At 39.5% G+C, this 27,799-nt stretch overlaps 1 protein-coding gene across 1 annotated transcript in view; it reads right to left on the bottom strand.

The window, feature by feature from the left end:
* wdfy3 (WD repeat and FYVE domain containing 3) overlaps positions 1-27,799 on the bottom strand; it is a 146,044-nt gene that overhangs the window by 76,685 nt on the left and 41,560 nt on the right. Inside the window, 12 exon segments of the mRNA XM_079563969.1 lie at positions 2,596-2,690; positions 2,936-3,097; positions 4,438-4,511; positions 10,746-10,898; positions 11,028-11,218; positions 22,003-22,114; positions 22,188-22,348; positions 23,873-24,104; positions 24,218-24,402; positions 25,476-25,694; positions 27,344-27,444; positions 27,516-27,753. Of these exon segments, the coding sequence (XP_079420095.1) occupies positions 2,596-2,690; positions 2,936-3,097; positions 4,438-4,511; positions 10,746-10,898; positions 11,028-11,218; positions 22,003-22,114; positions 22,188-22,348; positions 23,873-24,104; positions 24,218-24,402; positions 25,476-25,694; positions 27,344-27,444; positions 27,516-27,753 (1,923 nt within the window).

The raw sequence follows: 27,799 nt of genomic DNA, 5'->3' as shown, positions 1-27,799 counted from the left end.
CCACTTTTTTTTCGCTTTTTTGTCACTTTTTTGTCCATTTTTCGTCCATTTTTTTTCAATTTTTTTTCATTTTTTTTCATTTTTTCGTCCATTTTTTCGTCCATTTTTTGTCAATTTTTTGTCTATTTTTTTCCATTTTTTTTTACTTTTTCGTCAATTTTTCGTCAATTTTTTCTCAATTTTTTTTCAATTTTTTTTCATTTTTTCGTCCATTTTTCCCTCCATTTTTTGTCCATTTTTTTTTTATTTTTTTTCAATTTTTTGTCAATTTTTGTAAATTTTTTGTAAAGGACCTCAGAGGTTTGTAAAGGTCCTCAGAGGTTTGTAAAGGACCTCAGAGGTTTGTAAAGGACCTCAGAGGTTTGTAAAGGCCCTCAGAGGTTTGTAAAGGTCCTCAGAGGTTTGTAAAGGACCTCAGAGGTTTGTAAAGGATCTCAGAGGTTTGTGAAGGACCTCAGAGGTTTGTAAAGGCCCTCAGAGGTTTGTAAAGGACCTCAGAGGTTTGTAAAGGTCCTCAGAGGTTTGTAAAGGACCTCAGAGGTTTGTAAAGGTCAGCAGAGGTTTGTAAAGGCCCTCAGAGGTTTGTAAAGGTCCTCAGAGGTTTGTAAAGGACCTCAGAGGTTTGTAAAGGACCTCAGAGGTTTGTAAAGGACCTCAGAGGTTTGTAAAGGTCCTCAGAGGTTTGTAAAGGTCAGCAGAGGTTTGTAAAGGACCTCAGAGGTTTGTAAAGGTCCTCAGAGGTTTGTAAAGGACCTCAGAGGTTTGTAAAGGACCTCAGAGGTTTGTAAAGGACCTCAGAGGTTTGTAAAGGTCAGCAGAGGTTTGTAAAGGACCTCAGAGGTTTGTAAAGGACCTCAGAGGTTTGTAAAGGACCTCAGAGGTTTGTAAAGGTCAGCAGAGGTTTGTAAAGGACCTCAGAGGTTTGTATAGTATTTTTTCTCACTTTTTTCTCACTTTTTCGTCCATTTTTTCGTCCATTTTTTTTCACTTTTTCGTCCATTTTTTGTCATTTTTTTTTCATTTTTTTTTTTCATTTTTGTCCATTTTTTGTCAATTTTTTCGTCCATTTTATCTCAATTTTTTGTTATTTTTTTGTCAATTTTTCATCCATTTTATCTCAATTTTTTGTTATTTTTTTTGTCAATTTTTCGTCCATTTTTTCGTCAATTTTTTGTTATTTTTTTGTCAATTTTTCGTCATTTTTTTGTCAATTTTTCGTCCATTTTTTCGTCAAATTTTTGTCCATTTTTTGTCCATTTTTTTTCAATTTTTTTTCATTTTTTCGTCCATTTTTCCCTCCATTTTTTGTCCATTTTTTTTTTATTTTTTTTCAATTTTTTGTCAATTTTTGTAAATTTTTTGTAAAGGACCTCAGAGGTTTGTAAAGGACCTCAGAGGTTTGTAAAGGACCTCAGAGGTTTGTAAAGGACCTCAGAGGTTTGTAAAGGCCCTCAGAGGTTTGTAAAGGTCCTCAGAGGTTTGTAAAGGACCTCAGAGGTTTGTAAAGGATCTCAGAGGTTTGTGAAGGACCTCAGAGGTTTGTAAAGGCCCTCAGAGGTTTGTAAAGGACCTCAGAGGTTTGTAAAGGTCCTCAGAGGTTTGTAAAGGACCTCAGAGGTTTGTAAAGGTCAGCAGAGGTTTGTAAAGGCCCTCAGAGGTTTGTAAAGGTCCTCAGAGGTTTGTAAAGGACCTCAGAGGTTTGTAAAGGACCTCAGAGGTTTGTAAAGGACCTCAGAGGTTTGTAAAGGTCCTCAGAGGTTTGTAAAGGTCAGCAGAGGTTTGTAAAGGACCTCAGAGGTTTGTAAAGGTCCTCAGAGGTTTGTAAAGGACCTCAGAGGTTTGTAAAGGACCTCAGAGGTTTGTAAAGGACCTCAGAGGTTTGTAAAGGACCTCAGAGGTTTGTAAAGGACCTCAGAGGTTTGTAAAGGACCTCAGAGGTTTGTAAAGGTCAGCAGAGGTTTGTAAAGGACCTCAGAGGTTTGTATAGTATTTTTTCTCACTTTTTTCTCACTTTTTCGTCCATTTTTTCGTCCATTTTTTTTCACTTTTTCGTCCATTTTTTGTCATTTTTTTTTCATTTTTTTTTTTAATTTTTGTCCATTTTTTGTCAATTTTTTCGTCCATTTTATCTCAATTTTTTGTTATTTTTTAGTCAATTTTTCGTCCATTTTATCTCAATTTTTTGTTATTTTTTTTGTCAATTTTTCGTCCATTTTTTCGTCAATTTTTTGTTATTTTTTTGTCAATTTTTCGTCATTTTTTTGTCAATTTTTCGTCCATTTTTTCGTCAAATTTTTGTCCATTTTTTGTCCATTTTTTTTCACTTTTTCGTCAATTTTTCGTCCATTTTTTTCAATTTTTCGTCCATTTTTTCTCCATTTTTTGTTATTTTTTTGTCAATTTTTCGTCCATTTTTTCGTCCATTTTTTCTCAATTTTTTGTAAATTTTTGTAAATTTTTTGTAAAGGTCAGCAGTGGTTTGTAAAGGACCTCAGAGGTTTGTAAAGGTCAGTAAAGGTCAGTAAAGGTCAGTAAAGGTCAGTAAAGGTTTGTAAAGGTCAGTAAAGGTCAGTAAAGGTCGGCGCAGACACTCACCTGCGTCCAGCTTCTCCTCGTTGTTGATCTCCATCACCACAAACTTCTCACACACGGCGAAGGTGGGCAGCGTGGAGGCGATGAACTGGCCAAAGCTGTGAGGAGCAGCGGGACATCAGACACAGACATGAGCCTCACATAAACCCTCCTGACCCCCGCCTGAACCGAGCACCTCCCGTTCAGCTTCACCCAAACTCTGGCCCCATCGGCCCGGAGAAGCTGGAGAAGCTTTCAGCTCTGGGTGGAACTGAGGTGGAGGAACTGCGCTCGGTTACAGTGGGGGGGAGAAGGTTCAAACCCCTGATGGAGCAAACGATGGGGCTGAAGGTTTCACACTGACCGCAGCAGCTCCAGCGGGTTGGGGAAGCCCTGGAGGAGCAGGCTCAGCACGTTGCTGATGGCGGCCACAGTGGGCTGGGACAGAGAGCTGTCCCTCAGGGTCAGCAGCAGCCGCGGGATCAGACCCATCTCACGCAGGAGCTTCGCGTTCTTCGCCGCTTCACTGAGGAGACACAGGAGGTGGAGACGTGCGGAGACAGAGGAGGAGAGTCATCATCTACAGCTACAAGAACAGGAGTGTGTGGAGATAACTGATCCCTGCACTTGAACGGTTCTGGATTTATGAAACCAGTACAGAGCCGTGGGAAGATGTTTTAGTTTAGGGGGCGCTGAGGGACAAAATTTACCCCCAAAATACTTTTTTCTGTGCATTAATCCTATTGATTAACCTCTTAACTCCCGCCTCAACCAGTGCAACGCCTCATTTGAAAGACCTACAAAACTAAATGGATCTTTTTCCTCACGTCAGATTTTTGTTCATCACTTTTTTTGTCGGGCAGTCGTCTCATTTTTGTCAAATTCTTGTGATTTTTTTGTCATTTTTTCGTCAAATTATTCGCATTTTTTTGTCAAATTCGTATCACTTTTTCGTCCATTTTTTCTCAAATTTGTCAAATTTTTCTCACTTTTTCGTCCATTTTTTCTCAATTTTTCGTCCATTTTTTTGTCAATTTTTTGTCAATTTTTTGTCCATTTTTCGTCCATTTTTTCTCAAATTTCCGTCAAATTTTTCTCACTTTTTCGTCCATTTTTTCTCAATTTTTCGTCCATTTTTTGTCAATTTTTTGTCAATTTTTTTCCATTTTTTGTCAATTTTTTGTCATTTTTTGTCATTTTTTTGTCGCTTTTTTTGTCAAATTCGTATCACTTTTTCGTCAAATTTTTCTCACTTTTTTGTCCATTTTTCGTCAAATTTTTCGTCAAATTGTTCTCATTTTTTTGTCATTTTTTTGTCAATTTTTTGTCATTTTTTGTCATTTTTTTGTCAAATTATTCGCATTTTTTTTGTCAAATTCGTATCACTTTTTCGTCCATTTTTTCTCTATTTTTCGTCCATTTTTTCTCAAATTTTCGTCAAATTTTTCTCACTTTTTTGTCAATTTTTTGTCCATTTTTTCTCACATTTCCATCATTGTTTTCGTCTCAGTTTTGTCGCTATTTTCACACCTTTTTTCCAGAAGCTTTTGGATTGGGGTAAAGCCAAACTGGAGAAAATGTGCTCGGTTCAGGTGGGAGTTAAGGGGTTAATATTGCCTGCAGTTCACAAACTATCCACCAGGGGGTGCTGCAGCGCCCTCAGCACCCTGGGTTCCCACGGCCTTGCTCCAGAACCTTCAAAATTCAAAGACTCCAAAAGATAATGTCTGTTCGTATCATTAACTATCAAGTGTTTCTTTAGACCCACCAGTCATGAACTCTGAGCGTCGAGTAAAGAACATACACAGGTAATAACATAAGTGTTGTTTGGGTTGTTCTTCCTGACTGTGCAGGTGAAGGACTGACCTGGACTCCGTGAGCAGCTCGATGAAGTGCTCGAACAGAGACAGATGCAGCTCGTACGGCGCGTGGAGCCAGACCTGAGGAGAGAACACGGGTCAAAACCAGACACTGAGGAGAGAACACGGGTCAAAACCAGACACTGAGGAGAGAACACGGGTCAAAACCAGACACTGAGGAGAGAACACGGGTCAAAACCAGACACTGAGGAGAGAACACGGGTCAAAACCACAAAACCAGACACTGAGGAGAGAACACGGGTCAAAACCAGACACTGAGGAGAGAACAAAGGGTCAAAACCAGACACTGAGGAGAGAACACGGGTCAAAACCAGACACTGAGGAGAGAACACGGGTCAAAACCACAAAACCAGACACTGAGGAGAGAACACGGGTCAAAACCAGACACTGAGGAGAGAACAAAGGGTCAAAACCAGACACTGAGGAGAGAACACGGGTCAAAACCAGACACTGAGGAGAGAACACGGGTCAAAACCACAAAACCAGACACTGAGGGGCTTTACCTTTTACATTTAAAACAATATTACAGAAACAAGCTCAGAATGTTAGCGCTTATGGTGAGGTGAGAGTGAAGACAGTAAAAAACACATCCAAGAAAACCTTCATCAGGCGGGAAAAGCATCAGCACAGCCGTCATGACCATATCAGGGTATTTTTAATATGGGCCATCGCTGGTTTAAAAATAAAAAGGCTGATATCTCCACAACTGAAAGTGATACAGACTTTGTGTGAGAAAAAGCTCAGTCACAGCTTTAAAATGTGCCACAACCTCCTACGTCACAAGTTTGTACCTATTTTATCTTATCCTGGGACTTTTGTTTATAATTTTGGAACCATAAGACAGACATAACGAGTTTTGTTTTGGAATCTACAGGTTTTTGTCTTTCAAACGAGCGCCCCCTGGTGTCACATCCAGTGTTAATTTTGACAACATATTATAATTTAGTCTTAGTCTTAATTAATTTTAGTCGAGATTTAGTCAAAAAAATCGTTTCAATTTTAGTCTAGTTTTAGTCGACTAAACTTAAGACTAATTGAGTGGACTTTGCATTGATAATATTGATTCTAATCATGTTTAATGTTGTTCCTCTGCTTCATGTTTCTGCTCCACATGAACAAAGCTCAGAGCTGATCCTTTAAACATGATCTGAGGCTCTTTCAGACGCTCAATACAAGTTTGGATGATTTTAGTCTCTCCTTTTCATTTTTATTTAGTCTGATTTTAGTCGACTCAAATATCTGGACATTTTAGTCACAGTTTTAGTCTCATGAGAAACTTTTAATTTAGTTTTAGTCCAGTTTTAGTCACAAAAACATCACTTTGACTCAAATTAAGACTAAATATTTTAGTTTTTTAGAAATTAACACTGGTCACATCAGCATCAGCTTTAGAAAAACCCACATCCGTCGACCTCTATTAGATATATTTCTACATATTTCTATGATTTTAACCTTTACTATAATAATGCATGTTTAAATATCGGCGATTGGCCACCCCCCCACCCTCCTTCATATCGGTATCGGACTCCGAGCCTGTAGCGGTGAGGAGATGTGGAAAAAGACTGACCGCTCTATAAAAGAATTGCCGTCTTTTAATATATATATTTTAAATCTCCCCTCCTGGAGCCGCCACCTTAACGTGGTGGAGGGTTTGAGCCCGAATGATCCTGGAGCTCTGTTGTCGGGGCTTCGTGTCCATGGTAGGGTCTCCCAGGGCAAACAGGTCCTCGGTGACGGGTCAGACAAACAGCGGTTCAGAAGCCCCTTATGAGAGAACAACAGGCCCGGTTAGATCATGAGGCCGTCCTTCTGTGGACCCACCACCTGCAGGAGGAGCCACAGGGGCTGGTGCAATGTGATTTGGGCAACTCCAACAGCTGCCCCCACGACCCGGAAACGGAAAAGTGGAAGAAGATGGATGGATGGATATTTTAAATCTACAAACCAACCTGTGTTTTTCTTTGATGATACTGAATCTCAAGGGGAGGCAAGTTTTGTTAACGAAGGGCCAATTTTTATCATTGTAAAATGACCGAGGGCCAAAGTAAAGCTCTACACTGGAAAAAATACCATCTTAAATGAGATAAATGACTTAAAATTGCTTGAATAAAGGTTATTTATGGTGAATTTGAGTCTGTTTGGACAAATCTAAGATAAAGATGGGACAAGCAAGCAAAACAAATGAACTTTTACTTTTAAAAAGATTGTTTTTTCATTTGAAATGATACAATATAATCTGAGTTAAGAGAAAAATGACTTGTTCCATTGACGATAAGATGTTTTATCTGATCTAAGACCAAATCTACTAACACTTTAGATTGAATCTCTTAATTCAAGTAGGTTTCTGTCATTTCTTCTGTATTTTTTATTTTATTTTTTTCCAGTGCACTTTCTACAAATGCCAGAGTTGTTCATAATATGACCTCATTGGGTGCATTGACAGTATTTCTCCCATTTAACCTTAAAAATGTTAAAGTAATTTCTGATTTGTGTCACTATGTTTCTCAAAATCACCTTGAGGGCCAGAGGTTCTGTGCTGGAGGGCCGGATTTGGCCCCCGGGCCTCACGTTGCCGACCCCTGATCTATCTGATGTACAAATGATGTAGTGCTTATTATATATTGCTCGGTGGTTCAGTGGTATTGACTGTATCTGGGGCTTTATTGTTGTATTATGTATTTCATGTAGTTCAACCCCATGAACTGCTACCTTAACGTGGTGGGGTTGTTTGAGTGCCCGAATGATCCGAGGAGCTATGTTGTCTGGGGCTTTATGCCCCTGGTAGGGTCTCCCATGGCAAACAGGTCCGAGGTGACGGGTCAGACGAAGAGCAGTTCAGAAGATCTCTATGGACGTACAATATTCAAGGACCGTGACGTCGCCCGGCATGGCGCAGCCGGGGCCCCACCCTGGAGCCAGACCTGGGGTTGGGGCCCGAACGCGAGCGTCTGGTGGCCGGGTCTCTGCCCACGGGGCCCGGCCGGGCCCAGCCCGAAGGGACGACGTGGGCCCGCCCTCCTGTGGACCCACCACCCGCAGAGGGATCCGTAGGGGTCGGGTGCAGAGAGGACTGGGTGGCAGTCAGAGGCAGGTGCCTCGACGACCTGGTCCGCATGCACAGCTTTTGGCGTTCGGGACATGGAACGTCACCTCGCTGGGGGGGAGGAGCCTGAGCTTGTGCGGGAGGTTGAGAGATACCGACTAGATATAGTCGGGCTCACCTCCACGCACAGCTTGGGTTCCGGATCCCAACTCCTGGAGAGAGGCTGGACTCTCCATTTTTCTGGAGTTGCCCGCGGGGAGAGGCGGCGGGCTGGGGTGGGTTTGCTCATATCCCCCCAGCTCAGCCGCCACGTGTTGGAGTTCACCCCGGTGGACGAGAGGGTCGCGTCCCTACGCCTTCGGGTCGGGGACAGGTCTCTCACCGTTGTTTCGGCCTACGGGCCCAACATCGGTGCAGAGTACCCGGCCTTCTTGGAGTCCCTGGGAGGGGTACTAGATAGTGCTCCGACTGGGGACTCCATTGTTCTGCTGGGGGACTTCAACGCCCACGTGGGTAACGACAGTGAGACCTGGGAGGGGGTGATTGGGAAGAACGGCCTCCCCGATCTGAACCCGAGTGGTGTTCTGTTATTGGACTTCTGTGCTAGTCACAGTTTGTCCATAACGAACACCATGTTCGAGCACAAGGGTGTCCATAAGTGCACGTGGCACCAGGACACCCTAGGCAGGAGGTCGATGATCGACTTTGTAGTTGTGTCGTCTGACCTCCGGCCGCGTGTCTCGGACACTCGGGTGAAGAGAGGGGCTGAGCTGTCAACTGATCACCACCTGGTGGTGAGCTGGATCCACTGGCAGGGGAGGAAGCCGGTCAGACCTGGTAGGCCCAAGCGTGTTGTGAGGGTCTGCTGGGAACGTCTGGCGGATCCCTCTGTCAGTGGGGTCTTCAACTCCCACCTCCGGAAGAGCTTCACCCAGATTCCGGGGGAGGCGGGGGACATGGAGTCAGAGTGGACTCTGTTCTCCTCCTCCATTGTCGATGCGGCTGCTCGTAGTTGTGGCCGTAAGGTCTCTGGTGCCTGTCGCGGCGGCAATCCCCGAACCCGGTGGTGGCGCCCGGAAGTAAGGGATGCCGTCAAGCTGAAGAAGGAGTCCTACCTGGCCTTGTTGGCTTGTGGGACTCCTGAGGCAGCTGAGAGGTACCGGCAGGCCAAGCGTGCTGCGGCTCGGGCGGTCGCAGAGGCAAAAACTCGGGTCTGGGAGGAGTTCGGGGAGGCCATGGAGGAAGACTATCGGTCGGCCTCGAAGAGATTCTGGCAAACCATCCGGCGCCTCAGGAGGGGGAAGCAGTGCTTCACCAGCACTGTTTACAGTGCGGGTGGGGGGCTGCTGACCTCGACTGGGGATGTCGTCGGGCGGTGGAAGGAGTACTTCGAGGACCTCCTCAATCCCGTCGTCACGTCTTCCAATGAGGAAGCAGAGGCTGAGGACTCGGAGGTGGGCTCGCCCATCACCGGGGCTGAAGTCACCAAGGTGGTGAGAAAGCTCCTCGGTGGCTCCGGGGGTGGATGAGATTCGCCCTGAGTACCTTAAGTCTCTGGATGTTGTAGGACTGTCTTGGCTGACACGTCTCTGCAACATCGCGTGGCGGTCGGGGACAGTGCCCCTGGATTGGCAGACCGGGGTGGTGGTCCCTCTCTTTAAGAAGGGGGATCGGAGGGTGTGTTCCAATTACAGAGGAATCACCCTCCTTAGCCTCCCCGGTAAGGTCTACTCCAGGGTGCTGGAGAGGAGGATCCGGCCGATAGTTGAACCTCGGATCCAGGAGGAACAATGCGGTTTTCGTCCTGGTCGTGGCACACTGGACCAACTCTATACCCTTCATCGGGTACTCGAGGGTTCGTGGGAGTTCGCCCAACCAGTCCACATGTGTTTTGTGGATCTGGAGAAAGCGTTCGACCGCGTCCCTCGTGGTGCCCTGTGGGGGGTGCTCCGGGAGTATGGGGTCTGGGGCCCTCTGCTAAGGGCTGTCCGTTCCCTGTATGACCGCAGCAGGAGCTTGGTTCGCATTGCCGGCAGTAAGTCAGACCTGTTCCCGGTGCGTGTTGGTCTCCGCCAGGGCTGCCCTTTGTCACCGGTTCTGTTCATTACTTTTATGGACAGAATTTCTAGGCGCAGCCAGGGGCCGGAGGGTGTCCGGTTTGGGAGCCTCAGAGTCTCATCTCTGCTGTCTGCGGACGATGTTGTTCTGTTGGCTTCAACGAACCAGGACCTTCAGCACGCACTGGGGCGGTTTGCAGCCGAGTGTGTAGCGGCCGGGATGAGGATCAGCACCTCCAAATCCGAGGCCATGGTTCTCCACCGGAAAAAGGTGGCTTCCCCTCTTCGGGTCGGTGGGGAGTCCTTGCCTCAAGTGGAGGAGTTCAAGTATCTCGGGGTCTTGTTCACGAGTGAGGGACGGATGGAGCGTGAGATCGATAGACGGATCGGTGCGGCGTCAGCAGTGATGCGGTCGCTGTATCGGTCTGTCGTGGTGAAGAGGGAGCTGAGTCGGAGGGCAAAGCTCTCGATTTACCGATCGATCTACGTTCCCACCCTCACCTATGGTCATGAGATTTGGGTCATGACCGAAAGGACAAGATCGCGAATACAAGCGGCCGAAATGAGTTTCCTTCGCAGGGTGGCTGGGCGCACCCTCCGAGATCGGGTGAGGAGCTCAGTTACCCGGGAGGAGCTCGGAGTAGAGTCGCTGCTCCTTCACGTCGAAAGGAGCAGCTGAGGTGGTCGGGCATCTGTTTCGGATGCCTCCTGGTCGCCTCCCGCGGGAGGTGTTCCAGGCATGTCCTAGTGGGACAAGGCCTCGTGGAAGGCCCAGGACACGGTGGTGGGACTATGTCTCCGAGCTGGCCTGGTGTCGCCTCGGGGTCCCCCCAGAACAGCTGGAGGAGGTGTGTGTGGATCGGGAAGTTTGGGCATCTCTGCTGAGACTGCTGCCCCCGCGACCCGGCCCCGGATAAAGCGGAAGAAAATGGATGGATGGATGGATATGTATTTCATATGAGGAGCCTCTGTTCATAAACTTTATGCTCCTGGTTCTTACAGGAAAAACCCTCTAATGAAGTGTGAAATATTGTTTAGCTTTGTTTGAAGCAGCTCTTCCACGTCCTACCCTCAGATTTTGGGAACATCTGTAATAAAGCAAACAGGTCTGGAGAGATCACGCAGCCTTGTGGACCCGTGACGCAGCACTGCTCAGTCTTTTTGTTTGGGATCATTATTTGGTTTCCCGCTCACCTCGAAGTCGCAGAGCAGGTCCTGGAAGGCGGTGCAGTTGGGGATGATGGACGTCTCGTGCCCGCTGTCCACGGTGCCCACCAGGGAGAAGGTCAGGTGCAGGATGTGGCTGTTCAGCAGGGGGCGCTTCTTCTTCAGCAGCATGGCCAGGAGCTGCAAAGAAGGTCAGGACAGGAGGTCATGTAAGGGCAGAAGGTCAGGGCAGGAGGTCAGGGGCAGGAGGTCAGGGCAGAAGGTCAGGGCAGAACGTCAGGGCAGAACGTCAGGGGAGAAGGTCAGTACCTGGTAGCCTTTGATGCGCTCCATCTCCTTGCTGGCCAGGGGGTCGCTCTTGACCACGCACACCAGCGCTTTGACCGCCGCGTACAGCCCCTCCACGTCCGACGCCATGGCGACCAGACCCAAAATGGCCGCCGCCCCGCCCACGTACTGCAGGCTGGTGGCCACGGGCTTGGGCACGAAGGCGCGGACTCCTGACAGAGAGCGGAGAGAGGTTCACGTTTACGGTTTACTGCAAATACTGCCCGACTAAAAACAAGGAATTAAGACATTTTTGTTTTGTACATTTTTCGTCCATTTTTTGTCCATTTTTTGTAAATTTTTTGTCACATTTTCATCAATTTTTTCTCACTTTTTTGTACATTTTTTCTCACTTTTTCGTCCAATTTTTCTCAATTTTTCGTAAATTTTTTCTCACTTTTTTGTAAATTTTTTGTCACTTTTTCGTTTTTCACTTTTTTTTTATTTTCCTGATCATAAAACAAGAAAGAAACACTAAATTTAAGCAAATAAAAAACTAGAATTAAACAAAATGTCCTCAGAAAATGGATTTTTTATGGAAAACATTTAAGGAAAACGTGAAAAATTGTGGATATTTTTACTTAAATGTTGCTTGATTGAAGTTAAATGTTCTAATTTACACATTTTTGAGCAAAATGTTGTTAATAAATACTAATATTTAAGGAAAGTATTGCCCGGAGACCCGCCTCCATGATGTGGAGCCAGGCTGATGGTCAGAATCACCTGCTGGAGGATTCACCTATTGTACATGTTTTAGTGGTAGACACGGGGAGAACATGCTCCACACAGAAAGGCCCCGTCCTGGTGGGAATCGAACCCGGGACCTTCGAGCTTTAAGAGCATTAAGAGTTGTTGATCTGAGTTTTTCTGAAGAAGATTCAAAAAGTTTTTTCTTTCTTGTTACAAGAAAAATTATCATCTTTTTAGCAAATTTATCTGAACAAGAAATGGCTCGATTTTATTTCCTAAAATAAGATTTTTTTTTCTCAAGAAAACTTTGCGGCAAAACATTATTACTTTTTAGGAAGAAACAAGAACTTATCTCTTAAAGCAAGACATTGTTAACTTGCTTAGAATCCACTTTTTGCAGTGCACACTACAAAAAGTGAATATCAAGCATTGGGTTAAATGACTGGAATTGAGGAAATGTTTCTTGTTTTGTTGGTTTTCACTCATTCAGACACTTTTCCTGATCGGACCGAGTTTGCTTTGCTTGTTTGAGGACATTTCAGACCAGTTCTAGGGTAAATCTCGCTTGAAATAAGAAAGTAAAATTGCCAATGAGATAAGAACAATTTTCTTTTCCCATTGGCAAAGAAAATGACCTGAAATAAGAACGAAATGCATCGAAACGAGTCAGAAACATCTCAGAACAAGTGAAATAATCCAGGACAAATGCCCAACAACATCTTAACTTTTGGTCATTTTTTTGTATTTTTTTTGTATTTTTTTGTCAAATTTTCATCACATTTTTGTCATTTTTTGTATTTTTTTTTTTTTAGTTTTTTGTCATTTTTTTGTATTTTTTTTGTTATTATTTGTATTTTTTTTGGTCCGTTTTTAGTCATTTTTTCGTCAAATTTTCATCACATTTTTGTCATTTTTTGTCATTTTTTTGTCATTTTTTCGTCCATTTTTCATCAATTTTTTTGTCACATTTTTGTCATTTTTTTGTATTTTTTTGTGTGATATTTTTGTCAAATTTCAATGAGTTGAACTGAGGAAATGTTTCTTGTTTTGAGCGGTTTTCACTCATTTAGACACTTTTCCTGATCGGACCAAGTTTACTTTGCTTGTTTGAGGAGAACTTTTTGTAATTTTTTTGTCAATTTTTTGTAATTTTTTCGTCATTTTTTTAATCAAATTTTTGTCATTTTTTTTTGTCCAATTTTCATCAAATTTTTGTCATTTTTTTGTATTTTTTTAGTCATTTTTTAGTCATTATTTGGTCATTTTTGGTCACATTTTTGTAATTTTTTTGGTCAATTTTTTGTAATTTTTTTGGTACATTTTTTGTCATTTTTTGTCATTTTTCAATCAAATTTTTGTCATTTTTTTGGTCATTTTTTGTCATTTTTCGTCATCTTTTAATCAAATTTTTGTCATTTTTTTTGGTCATTTTTTGGTCAAATTTCAATGACTTGAATTGAGGAAATATTTCTTGTTTTGAGCGGTTTTCACTCATTTAGACACTTTTCCTGATCGGACCGAGTTTGCTTTGCTTGTTTGAGGACATTTCAGACCAGTTCTAGGGTAAATCTCACTTTGAAATAAGAAAGTAAAACTGCCAATGAGATAAGACCAATTGTCTTTCCCCATTGGCAAAGAAAATGACCTGAAATAAGGACGAAACGTATCGAAACGAGTCAGAAACATCTCAGAACAAGTGAAATAATCCGGGACAAATGCCCAACAACTTCTTAACTTTTGGTCATTTTTTTGTATTTTTTTTGTATTTTTTTGTCAAATTTTCATCACATTTTTGTCATTTTTTGTATTTTTTTTTTTTAGTTTTTTGTCATTTTTTTGTTATTTTTTTGTTATTTTTTGTATTTTTTTTGGTCAGTTTTTAGTCATTTTTTCGTCAAATTTTCATCACATTTTTGTCATTTTTTGTCATTTTTTTGTCATTTTTTCGTCCATTTTTTATCAATTTTTTTGTCACATTTTTGTCATTTATTTTTATTTTTTTTGTGATATTTTTGTCAAATTTCAATGACTTGAATTGAGGAAATGTTTCTTGTTTTGAGCGGTTTTCACTCATTTAGACACTTTTCCTGATCGGACCGAGTTTGCTTTGCTTGTTTGAGGACATTTCAGACCAGTTCTAGGGTAAATCTCGCTTGAAATAAGAAAGTAAAATTGCCAATGAGATAAGAACAATTTTCTTTCCCCATTGGCAAAGAAAATGACCTGAAATAAGGACGAAATGTATCGAAACGAGTCAGAAACGTCTCAGAACAAGTGAAATAATCCAGGACAAATGCCCAACTACTTCTTAACTTTTGGTCATTTTTTTGTATTTTTTTTGTATTTTTTTGTCAAATTTTCATCACATTTTTGTCATTTTTTGTATTTTTTTTTTTTAGTTTTTTGTCATTTTTTTGTTATTTTTTGTATTTTTTTGGGTCAGTTTTTAGTCATTTTTTCGTCAAATTTTCATCACATTTTTGTCATTTTTTGTCATTTTTATTGTCATTTTTTCGTCCATTTTTTATCAATTTTTTTGTCACATTTTTGTCATTTTTTTGTATTTTTTTTGTGATATTTTTGTCAAATTTCAATGACTTGAACTGAGGAAATGTTTCTTGTTTTGAGCGGTTTTCACTCATTTAGACACTTTTCCTGATCGGACCGAGTTTGCTTTGCTTGTTTGAGGACATTTCAGACCAGTTCTAGGGTAAATCTCACTTTGAAATAAGAAAGTAAAACTGCCAATGAGATAAGACCAATTGTCTTTCCCCATTGGCAAAGAAAATGACCTGAAATAAGGACGAAACGTATCGAAACGAGTCAGAAACATCTCAGAACAAGTGAAATAATCCGGGACAAATGCCCAACAACTTCTTAACTTTTGGTCATTTTTTTGTATTTTTTTTGTATTTTTTTGTCAAATTTTCATCACATATTTGTCTTTTTTTGTATTTTTTTTTTTTAGTTTTTTGTCATTTTTTTGTCATTTTTTTGTTATTTTTTGTATTTTTTTTGGTCAGTTTTTAGTCATTTTTTCGTCAAATTTTCATCACATTTTTGTCATTTTTTGTCATTTTTTTGTCATTTTTTTGTCATTTTTTCGTCCATTTTTTATCAATTTTTTTGTCACATTTTTGTCATTTTTTTGTATTTTTTTTTGTGATATTTTTGTCAAATTTCAATGACTTGAGTTGAGGAAATGTTTCTTGTTTTGAGCGGTTTTCACTCATTTAGACACTTTTCCTGATCGGACCGAGTTTGCTTTGCTTGTTTGAGGACATTTCAGACCAGTTCTAGGGTAAATCTCGCTTGAAATAAGAAAGTAAAATTGCCAATGAGATAAGACCAATTTTCTTTCCCCATTGGCAAAGAAAATGACCTGAAATAAGGACGAAATGTATCGAAACGAGTCAGAAACATCTCAGAACAAGTGAAATAATCCAGGACAAATGCCCAACAACTTCTTAACTTTTGGTCATTTTTTTGTATTTTTTTTGTATTTTTTTGTAAAATTTTCATCACATTTTTGTCATTTTTTGTATTTTTTTTTTTTAGTTTTTGGTCATTTTTTTGTTATTTTTTGTATTTTTTTTGTCAGTTTTTAGTCATTTTTTCGTCAAATTTTCATCACATTTTTGTCATTTTTTGTCATTTTTTTGTCATTTTTTCGTCCATTTTTTATCAATTTTTTTCTCACATTTTTGTCATTTTTTTGTATTTTTTTTGTGATATTTTTGTCAAATTTCAATGACTTGAACTGAGGAAATGTTTCTTGTTTTGAGCGGTTTTCACTCATTTAGACACTTTTCCTGATCGGACCGAGTTTGCTTTGCTTGTTTGAGGACATTTCAGACCAGTTCTAGGGTAAATCTCGCTTGAAATAAGAAAGTAAAACTGCCAATGAGATAAGACCAATTTTCTTTCCCCATTGGCAAAGAAAATGACCTGAAATAAGGACGAAATGTATCGAAACGAGTCAGAAACATCTCAGAACAAGTGAAATAATCTGGGACAAATGCACAACAACTTCTTAACTTTTGGTCATTTTTTTGTATTTTTTTTGTATTTTTTTGTCAAATTTTCATCACATTTTTGTCATTTTTTGTATTTTTTTTTGTTTGTTTTTTGTCATTTTTTTGTCATTTTTTTGTTATTTTTTGTATTTTTTTTGGTCCGTTTTTAGTCATTTTTTCGTCAAATTTTCATCACATTTTTGTCATTTTTTGTCATTTTTTCGTCCATTTTTTATCAATTTTTTTGTCACATTTTTGTATTTTTTTTTGTGATATTTTTGTCAAATTTCAATGACTTGAGTTGAGGAAATGTTTCTTGTTTTGAGCGGTTTTCACTCATTTAGACACTTTTCCTGATCGGACCGAGTTTGCTTTGCTTGTTTGAGGACATTTCAGACCAGTTCTAGGGTAAATCTCGCTTGAAATAAGAAAGTAAAATTGCCAATGAGATAAGACCAATGTTCTTTCCCCATTGGCAAAGAAAATGACCTGAAATAAGGACGAAATGTATCGAAACGAGTCAGAAACATCTCAGAACAAGTGAAATAATCCAGGACAAATGCCCAACAACATCTTAACTTTTGGTCATTTTTTTGTATTTTTTTTGTATTTTTTTGTCAAATTTTCATCACATATTTGTCTTTTTTTTTTTTTTTTTTTTTTTTTTTTGTCATTTTTTTGTTATTTTTTGCATTTTTTTGGTCAGTTTTTAGTCATTTTTTCGTCAAATTTTCATCACATTTTTGTCATTTTTTGTCATTTTTTTGTCATTTTTTCGTCCATTTTTTATCAATTTTTTTGTCACATTTTTGTCATTTTTTTTTATTTTTTGTGTGATATTTTTGTCAAATTTCAATGACTTGAATTGAGGAAATGTTTCTTGTTTTTGTCGGTTTTCACTCATTCAGACACTTTTCCTGATCGGACCGAGTTTGCTTTGCTTGTTTGAGGACATTTCAGACCAGTTCTAGGGTAAATCTCGCTTGAAATAAGAAAGTAAAGTTGCCAATGAGATAAGACCAATTTTCTTTCCCCATTGGCAAAGAAAATGACCTGAAATAAGGACGAAATGTATCGAAACGAGTCAGAAACATCTCAGAACAAGTGAAATAATCTGGGACAAATGCCCAACAACTTCTTAACTTTTGGTCATTTTTTTGTATTTTTTTTGTATTTTTTTGTCATTTTTTCATCACATTTTTGTCATTTTTTGTATTTTTTTTTTTTTAGTTTTTTGTCATTTTTTTTGGTCATTTTTTTGTTATTTTTTGGGGGTTTTTTGGTCAGTTTTTAGTCATTTTTTCGTCAAATTTTCATCACATTTTTGTCATTTTTTGTCATTTTTTCGTCATTTTTTCGTCCATTTTTTATCAATTTTTTTGTCACATTTTTGTCATTTTTTTGTATTTTTTTTGTGATATTTTTGTCAAATTTCAATGACTTGAACTGAGGAAATGTTTCTTGTTTTGAGCGGTTTTCACTCATTTAGACACTTTTCCTGCTCGGACCGAGTTTGCTTTGCTTGTTTCAGACATTTCAGACCAGTTCTAGGGTAAATCTCGCTTGAAATAAGAAAGTAAAATTGCCAATGAGACAAGACCAATTTTCTTTCCCCATTGGCAAAGAAAATGAGCTGAAATAAGGACGAAATGTATCGAAACGAGTCAGAAACATCTCAGAACAAGTGAAATAATCTGGGACAAATGCCCAACAACTTCTTAACTTTTGGTCATTTTTTTGTAATTTTTTTGTATTTTTTTGTCAAATTTTCATCACATTTTTGTCATTTTTTGTATTTTTTTTTTTTAGTTTTTTGTAATTTTTTTGTCATTTTTTTGTTATTTTTTGTATTTTTTTGGGTCAGTTTTTAGTCATTTTTTCGTCAAATTTTCATCACATTTTTGTCATTTTTTGTCATTTTTTTGTCATTTTTTCGTCCATTTTTTATCAATTTTTTTGTCACATTTTTGTCATTTTTTTGTATTTTTTTTGTGATATTTTTGTCAAATTTCAATGACTTGAACTGAGGAAATGTTTCTTGTTTTGAGCGGTTTTCACTCATTTAGACACTTTTCCTGATCGGACCGAGTTTGCTTTGCTTGTTTGAGGACATTTCAGACCAGTTCTAGGGTAAATCTCGCTTGAAATAAGAAAGTAAAACTGCCAATGAGATAAGACCAATTTTCTTTCCCCATTGGCAAAGAAAATGACCTGAAATAAGGACGAAATGTATCGAAACGAGTCAGAAACATCTCAGAACAAGTGAAATAATCTGGGACAAATGCACAACAACTTCTTAACTTTTGGTCATTTTTTTGTATTTTTTTTGTATTTTTTTGTCAAATTTTCATCACATTTTTGTCATTTTTTGTATTTTTTTTTGTTTGTTTTTTGTCATTTTTTTGTCATTTTTTTGTTATTTTTTGTATTTTTTTTGGTCCGTTTTTAGTCATTTTTTCGTCAAATTTTCATCACATTTTTGTCATTTTTTGTCATTTTTTCGTCCATTTTTTATCAATTTTTTTGTCACATTTTTGTATTTTTTTTTGTGATATTTTTGTCAAATTTCAATGACTTGAGTTGAGGAAATGTTTCTTGTTTTGAGCGGTTTTCACTCATTTAGACACTTTTCCTGATCGGACCGAGTTTGCTTTGCTTGTTTGAGGACATTTCAGACCAGTTCTAGGGTAAATCTCGCTTGAAATAAGAAAGTAAAATTGCCAATGAGATAAGACCAATGTTCTTTCCCCATTGGCAAAGAAAATGACCTGAAATAAGGACGAAATGTATCGAAACGAGTCAGAAACATCTCAGAACAAGTGAAATAATCCAGGACAAATGCCCAACAACATCTTAACTTTTGGTCATTTTTTTGTATTTTTTTTGTATTTTTTTGTCAAATTTTCATCACATATTTGTCTTTTTTTTTTTTTTTTTTTTTTTTTTTTTGTCATTTTTTTGTTATTTTTTGCATTTTTTTGGTCAGTTTTTAGTCATTTTTTCGTCAAATTTTCATCACATTTTTGTCATTTTTTGTCATTTTTTTGTCATTTTTTCGTCCATTTTTTATCAATTTTTTTGTCACATTTTTGTCATTTTTTTTTATTTTTTTTGTGATATTTTTGTCAAATTTCAATGACTTGAATTGAGGAAATGTTTCTTGTTTTTGTCGGTTTTCACTCATTCAGACACTTTTCCTGATCGGACCGAGTTTGCTTTGCTTGTTTGAGGACATTTCAGACCAGTTCTAGGGTAAATCTCGCTTGAAATAAGAAAGTAAAGTTGCCAATGAGATAAGACCAATTTTCTTTCCCCATTGGCAAAGAAAATGACCTGAAATAAGGACGAAATGTATCGAAACGAGTCAGAAACATCTCAGAACAAGTGAAATAATCTGGGACAAATGCCCAACAACTTCTTAACTTTTGGTCATTTTTTTGTATTTTTTTTGTATTTTTTTGTCATTTTTTCATCACATTTTTGTCATTTTTTGTATTTTTTTTTTTTTAGTTTTTTGTCATTTTTTTTGGTCATTTTTTTGTTATTTTTTGGGGGTTTTTTGGTCAGTTTTTAGTCATTTTTTCGTCAAATTTTCATCACATTTTTGTCATTTTTTGTCATTTTTTCGTCATTTTTTCGTCCATTTTTTATCAATTTTTTTGTCACATTTTTGTCATTTTTTTGTATTTTTTTTGTGATATTTTTGTCAAATTTCAATGACTTGAACTGAGGAAATGTTTCTTGTTTTGAGCGGTTTTCACTCATTTAGACACTTTTCCTGCTCGGACCGAGTTTGCTTTGCTTGTTTCAGACATTTCAGACCAGTTCTAGGGTAAATCTCGCTTGAAATAAGAAAGTAAAATTGCCAATGAGACAAGACCAATTTTCTTTCCCCATTGGCAAAGAAAATGAGCTGAAATAAGGACGAAATGTATCGAAACGAGTCAGAAACATCTCAGAACAAGTGAAATAATCTGGGACAAATGCCCAACAACTTCTTAACTTTTGGTCATTTTTTTGTATTTTTTTTGTATTTTTTTGTCAAATTTTCATCACATTTTTGTCATTTTTTGTATTTTTTTTTTTTAGTTTTTTGTAATTTTTTTGTCATTTTTTTGTTATTTTTTGTATTTTTTTGGGTCAGTTTTTAGTCATTTTTTCGTCAAATTTTCATCACATTTTTGTCATTTTTTGTCATTTTTTTGTCATTTTTTCGTCCATTTTTTATCAATTTTTTTGTCACATTTTTGTCATTTTTTTGTATTTTTTTTGTGATATTTTTGTCAAATTTCAATGACTTGAACTGAGGAAATGTTTCTTGTTTTGAGCGGTTTTCACTCATTTAGACACTTTTCCTGCTCGGACCGAGTTTGCTTTGCTTGTTTCAGACATTTCAGACCAGTTCTAGGGTAAATCTCGCTTGAAATAAGAAAGTAAAATTGCCAATGAGACAAGACCAATTTTCTTTCCCCATTGGCAAAGAAAATGAGCTGAAATAAGGACGAAATGTATCGAAACGAGTCAGAAACATCTCAGAACAAGTGAAATAATCTGGGACAAATGCCCAACAACTTCTTAACTTTTGGTCATTTTTTTGTATTTTTTTTGTATTTTTTTGTCAAATTTTCATCACATTTTTGTCATTTTTTGTATTTTTTTTTTTTAGTTTTTTGTAATTTTTTTGTCATTTTTTTGTTATTTTTTGTATTTTTTTGGGTCAGTTTTTAGTCATTTTTTCGTCAAATTTTCATCACATTTTTGTCATTTTTTGTCATTTTTTTGTCATTTTTTCGTCCATTTTTTATCAATTTTTTTGTCACATTTTTGTCATTTTTTTGTATTTTTTTTGTGATATTTTTGTCAAATTTCAATGACTTGAACTGAGGAAATGTTTCTTGTTTTGAGCGGTTTTCACTCATTTAGACACTTTTCCTGATCGGACCGAGTTTGCTTTGCTTGTTTGAGGACATTTCAGACCAGTTCTAGGGTAAATCTCGCTTGAAATAAGAAAGTAAAATTGCCAATGAGACAAGACCAATTTTCTTTCCCCATTGGCAAAGAAAATGAGCTGAAATAAGGACGAAATGTATCGAAACGAGTCAGAAACATCTCAGAACAAGTGAAATAATCTGGGACAAATGCCCAACAACTTCTTAACTTTTGGTCATTTTTTTGTATTTTTTTTGTATTTTTTTGTCAAATTTTCATCACATTTTTGTCATTTTTTGTATTTTTTTTTTTTAGTTTTTTGTAATTTTTTAGTCATTTTTTTGTTATTTTTTGTATTTTTTTGGGTCAGTTTTTAGTCATTTTTTCGTCAAATTTTCATCACATTTTTGTCATTTTTTGTCATTTTTTTGTCATTTTTTCGTCCATTTTTTATCAATTTTTTTGTCACATTTTTGTCATTTTTTTGTATTTTTTTTGTGATATTTTTGTCAAATTTCAATGACTTGAACTGAGGAAATGTTTCTTGTTTTGAGCGGTTTTCACTCATTTAGACACTTTTCCTGATCGGACCGAGTTTGCTTTGCTTGTTTGAGGACATTTCAGACCAGTTCTAGGGTAAATCTCGCTTGAAATAAGAAAGTAAAATTGCCAATGAGATAAGACCAACTTTCTTAATTTTTTGTCTTTTTTTGTCATTTTTTTTGTCATTTTTTGTCTTTTTTTTTTCATTTTTCCCCCCTTTTTTTCATTTATTTTTTCATTTTTTTGTCATTTTTTTTAATTTGTTTTCATTAATTTTTTTGTAATTTTTTTGTCTTTTTTTTCATTTTTTTTCTTCATTTTTTTTCCATTTTTTTGTCATTTTTTTTTTTTTTTTTTTTTTTGTGTCTTTTTTTTCATTTTTTTGTAATTTTTTGTAATTTTTTGTCTTTTTTTTTCCATTTTTTTGTCATTTTTTTTGTCATTTCTTGTCATTTTTTTGTCATTTTTTGTCATTTTTTGTCATTTTTTCTCATTTTTTTGGTCATTTTTCTACCAATGAGATAAGACCAATTTTCTTTCCCCATTGGCAAAGAAAATGAGCTGAAATAAGGACGAAATGTATCGAAACGAGTCAGAAACATCTCAGAACAAGTGAAATAATCTGGGACAAACGCCCAACAACTTCTTAACCAGTCAAAACAACTGACATGTGGATTATTGAGCTCAAACTGAGATGTTTATCCTGATCTAGTTAAACACTTTTTGCGTTACAGACGGTCGCTTTAAAACGAGACCTCGGCGTTTACGTTTAAACGCACCTAAGTATCCGACGACGGCGGCGCCCAGGCTGCGCGCCGGCCCGTTCAGGTGTCCCGCCGCGTTGTGGAGCAGCTTCACGGGCGTGGCGTTTTCGTGGGACGACACGGCGAGCTGCAGGACACAGTGTGAGTTTAGTGAGGATGATGAGAGCAGGTCCATCACAGCTCTGAGGGACGTGTGAGACCTGTTTGGCGATGGCCTTGGAGTCCAGCTTGTTGTAGAGCTTCCGGATCTTGGCCACGGTGAGGGTGGACACGGAGTGGGCGAACAGGCTGAGGGAGATCTTCTCCTCAGGCACCAGCACCAGGGGAGCCAGGGGGGGCATGTCGCTCTTCCACTCTTTGCCTGAAAACACAACAGCCTGGTAGAACACAGTCTGAGAGGGGGAGGGGGGGGTCGTCAGGGCTACTAGTGATTCCTCGAGTCTCCAAAATCACTGTAGGGGGCAGAGCCTTTAGCTCCAAGTTTTATGGAATAAACTCCCAGCCCACGTTAAAGAAGCAGACACAGTCCCTACATTTAAGACTAGGCTCAAAACCTCTGAGAATGAGCTCATGAGCAGGTCAGTTTGGTAAAGCTCTGACCCTCAGCCTGAAGTAAAGCTCTGACCCTCAGCCTGAAGTAAAGCTCTGACCCTCAGCCTGAAGTAAAGCTCTGACCCTCAGCCTGAAGTAAAGCTCTGACCCTCAGCCTGAAGTAAAGCTCTGACCCTCAGCCTGAAGTAAAGCTCTGACCCACAGCCTGAAGTAAAGCTCTGACCCTCAGCCTGAAGTAAAGCTCTGACCCACAGCCTGAAGTAAAGCTCTGACCCACAGCCTGAAGTAAAGCTCTGACCCACAGCCTGAAGTAAAGCTCTGACCCACAGCCTGAAGTAAAGCTCTGACCCACAGCCTGAAGTAAAGCTCTGACCCACAGCCTGAAGTAAAGCTCTGACCCACAGCCTGAAGTAAAGCTCTGACCCACAGCCTGAAGTAAAGCTCTGACCCTCAGCCTGAAGTAAAGCTCTGACCCACAGCCTGAAGTAAAGCTCTGACCCTCAGCCTGAAGTAAAGCTCTGACCCTCAGCCTGAAGTAAAGCTCTGACCCTCAGCCTGAAGTAAAGCTCTGACCCTCAGCCTGAAGTAAAGCTCTGACCCACAGCCTGAAGTAAAGCTCTGACCCTCGAACGGAGGAACCTGCATTCTGGAATCTGAGGACTGGACGGTCTGTGATCTTGGCCCGTCTGCTGAGGGATCCTTCGGCCCTGGGTCTCTATAGCCCAGGGGTCACCAACGTGGGGCCCGCGGGCACCAAGGGGCCCTTTGGGGCATGTCCAGCCGCCCTTGGGACTTTTTCTAAAGTGTAAAACACTTCAGTTTCTTGAATCTAATTCTTAAAATTACAGTTATTTCGGTTGTTGTGACTCAGTATGAGTTTAAAATAAAGCTATTTTAATATAATATGGGGTCAATATCCTATAAGTGAACAGTACGTTTAAGTCTTTAGGATTTATTTTTTACTGGTAGCCCTCGAACAACTTAATGCTCTTAAAGTCGCCCTCAGCTGAAATAAGGCTGGTGACCCCTGCTATAGCCTGTCCGTCCATGGGAGTGGATCTCTCCTTCTGTGGTTCTCCCCAAGGTTTCTCTTTTCTCCTGCCGGGTTTTTGAGTTTTTCCTCGCCGTACTGGAGAGTCTAAGGACGGGGGACGCCCACGCCGCTCATCGCTACCTCCTATTGGACATTATATTTGCCTGGATTCACCTGTACGTCATATTTATTGCTCTGTTTTATTGCCTTGATGTTCGGTGCAGCTGTGAGGAGACTTCTGGTGTGATATTGGGCTATACAAAACCATTAAACTTAAACTTAAACTGGTGCAGAGCTTACAGGGGGGGTAGACCGCCTGGAAGCTGCCCACGTAGTCCGGCCCCAGCTCGTAGATGGTGGTGACGGTGGAGGCCGGAAGGACCTCCTCCAGGAAGTGACTGGGCCCCAGACGCCACACCAGGCTGGACACCTGCCTCTGGGCCGGGGGCGTCCCGATGTAGCCATACACCGTACTCACCACAGGGGGGTTAGTGGAGCCTGAGCCCCCCGGCCCACTGTGGATGTAGTGGAGCTACAGACGGAGAAGAACAATGTGAGAACAGACGAACACACGAGCCCAGAGCCCAGAGCCCAGAGCCCAGAGCCCAGAGCCCAGAGCCCAGAGCCCCGTCCACACACACTCACCTTCACCGTGTTCACCAGCTGCCCGTCCAGGTACAGCGACGCCATGCTGTTCTTCAGCATGCCCTTACTCATCACCAACAGCAGGTGGTGCCACTGGCCCTCCACGATCAGCTCCGAGCAGCGGAACCGAGCGCAGCAGGGCAGCAGCTCGTAGAAGGACGACTCGTCACTCGCCTCGTCCGCGGCTGTGGAGGCGGGACAGGTGTGAATACATGAGTCTGAGGCCGGTGTTTCCAGACTGAGATATGATCTTAGACGAGTTCATGTGGACCTGTCTGGACTTCACGCGTGTCCTCAGTCACGTAAACACAGCACAGACTCTGATGCTCCAAACCAGGTGAAGGTAGAAGCTTCACCTTGGTCAAACTACTCCTGGTATTATTACGCCTTACAATATAGTTCCCCCTTTTATCCACTTTAATCCACATGTTTAATTGTGTGTAATTATACTTTATCGTGGAACACTTCACGTGACCATATTTAAATAGTGAAAAGTGGAAGAGCTTGGTAGCTTCTACCTTCACCTGCCGACTCCTTTTGAGCATCATATCCACGTTATTTATTTATTTATTTAGCTATTCGCCGACTCATGTATCCTTCCTTTGGTTTCGGTTACTGAGCTGAACTCTGTTCCTATGAAGAACTTTGTGGAGCTCAGATGCTCCATAAAAAAAACCTGGTTTGGAGCTATAGAGGAGGAGAGGCTAAATGCTAACGCCGTCTGTGTTTACGTGACTGAGGACACGCGTGAAGACCAGACAGGTACACATGAACTCGTCTACGATAAGAACATGTCTTAGTCTGGAAGAACAGTGGCCTGTTCCTTTAAACATATAACAGGTGTACAACATGTTTATAACATGTCTATGAGTGTTTCTCACAGCATGAGTGTATATCAGGTGTATAACATGTGTATATCAGGTGTATAACATGTTTAAGAGCATATCTCACAGTACGAGTGCAGCAGCTCCTCTTTAGTGGACACTGACAGGCTGTGGTCCTTTGTGAGTGTATAACAGGTGTATATTAGGTGTATAACATGTGTATATCAGGTGTGTTACAGGTGTATAACATGTGTATATCAGGTGTATAACATGTTTAAGAGCATATCTCACAGTACGAGTGCAGCAGCTCCTCTTTAGTGGACACTGACAGACTGTGGTCCTTGGCGAGTGTATTACAGGTGTATAACAGGTGTATAACACGTGTATAACATGTGTATAACATGTTTATAAGCATGTTTAGGAGCATATCTCACAGTACGAGTGCAGCAGCTCCTCTTTAGTGGACACTGACAGACTGTGGTCTTTGGCCGACAGCACCACAGACAGACACACGTAGTGCTGCTCGGAGGCGCTGGCCCGTCGCACCAGCGTCAGCAGCCTGAGCGGGTGAGGATGAGGCGCGGCGCTGAAACGCTCCACACAGAACCAGCTGGAGTAGCTGAGGCCCGAGGGGGGGGGGAACAGGCGCTCCCCTGGACACAAACAGGACAAAGTGTCATCCATTACACCAGTGGTTCTCAACCTTTTGGCGCCGCAACCCCCATTTTAACAGTAAAAGGGATTCGTGACCCCCGCTCGGGTCACACCGTGAGAAGTAGAAATAGTAGCCGACGTAATTCTTAACCTCTTAACTCCCGCCTGAACCAAGAGGATCTTTTTGTAATTTTTTTTGTCATTTATTTGTCACATTTTTGTCATTTTTTGTAATTTTTTGGTCACATTTTTGTCACATTTTTGTAATTTTTTTGTAATTTTTTGTCACATTTTTGTCATTTTTTGTCATTTTTTTGTCACATTTTTGTCATATTTTTGTCATTTTTTGTCACATTTTTGTAATTTTTTGTCACCTTTTTGTCACATTTTTGTAATTTTTTGTCACATTTTTGTCATTTTTTGTCACCTTTTTGTCACATTTTTGTAATTTTTTGTCACATTTTTGTCACATTTTTGTCACATTTTTGTAATTTTTTGTCTTTTGTCATTTTTTTGTCACATTTTTGTCACATTTTTGTCACATTTTTGTAATTTTTTGTCATTTTTTGTCATTTTTTTGTCACATTTTTGTCACATTTTTGTCACATTTTTGTCATTTTTTGTCATTTTTTTGTCATTTTTTTGTCACATTTTTTGTCATTTTTTTGTCACATTTTTGTCATTTTTTTGTCAATTTTTTGTCAAATTTTGTCACATTTTTGTCATTTTTTTGTCACATTTTTGTCATTTTTTGTCATTTTTTAGTAATTTTTTAGTCACATTTTTGTCATTTTTTGTCATTTTTTTGTCATTTTTTTGTCATTTTTTTGTCACATTTTTGACATTTTTTTGTCCCATTTTTTGTCACATTTTTGTCACATTTTTGTAATTTTTTGTCTTTTGTCATTTTTTTGTCACATTTTTGTCATTTTTTTGTCATTTTTTGTCACATTTTTGTCACATTTTTGTAATTTTTTGTCATTTTTTGTCATTTTTTTGTCACATTTTTGTCACATTTTTGTCACATTTTTGTCATTTTTTGTCATTTTTTTGTCATTTTTTTGTCACATTTTTTGTCATTTTTTTGTCACATTTTTGTCATTTTTTTGTCAATTTTTTGTCAAATTTTGTCAAATTTTTGTCATTTTTTTGTCACATTTTTGTCATTTTTTGTCATTTTTTAGTAATTTTTTAGTCACATTTTTGTCATTTTTTGTCATTTTTTTGTCATTTTTTTGTCATTTTTTTGTCACATTTTTGACATTTTTTTGTCCCATTTTTTTGTCCCATTTTTGTCATTTTTTTGTCACATTTTTTGTCACATTTTTGTCACATTTTTGTAATTTTTTTGTCATTTTTTGTCCCATTTTTGTCATTTTTTTGTCATTTTTTTGTCACATTTTTGTAATTTTTTTGTCACATTTTCATCAATTTTTCATCACTTTTTTGGCTAAAATGAAATTCATCAAACTACAAACAAATAATATATAATAATAATATATCAGATTATATGCTAATGAAAATATGGCTATTTTATCTAAATTATCTGGCGACCCCCCAAATTTGTCTCGCGACCCCCAGGTTGAGAAGCACTGGATGACACGGATATCGTCATGTCTTCACACGGACATGTGGCTTCCAGACCCACCTGTGCCGATGCCGCTGAGCACCGCCCCGTCGCTCACCGCCGAGCCGCTGGCGGAGTGGGGGGGGGCGTTATGGGGGGCCAGGCTGGGCAGGAACAGACACCTGCGGGACCAGAGCACACGGGTGAGACACGAGCACCACCGGGACCTTCTCAGGGAGGAGGCGGGGCTCACCCGAAGCCCTCCAGGGACGTGTCGAACTCCACGAACGGGGGCGTGACCGCGGAGCCGTGCAGCCGGATGTCGTGGGGCGTCGTCATGGAGACCAGGCACTTGACCCGGGTGAGGGGCACGGTGCTGCCCTCTGCGGAGCGCACCAGGCTGCGGCTGATCCGGTACTGGCCGTTGTCCTCAGCGGGCGTGGTGAAGACGCTGTCCGGACCGAAGCCCTCCATGGACATCGTCATGCAGTCTGAGGAGGAGAACATACAGTCTGAGGAGGAGAACATACAGTCTGA

The sequence above is a fragment of the Gobius niger genome (genome assembly GCF_951799975.1).
Source record: "Gobius niger genome assembly, chromosome: 1".
In the NCBI taxonomy this organism is placed as follows: Eukaryota; Metazoa; Chordata; class Actinopteri; order Gobiiformes; family Gobiidae; genus Gobius; species Gobius niger.
This window is presented reverse-complemented; position numbering and strand designations above follow the sequence as displayed.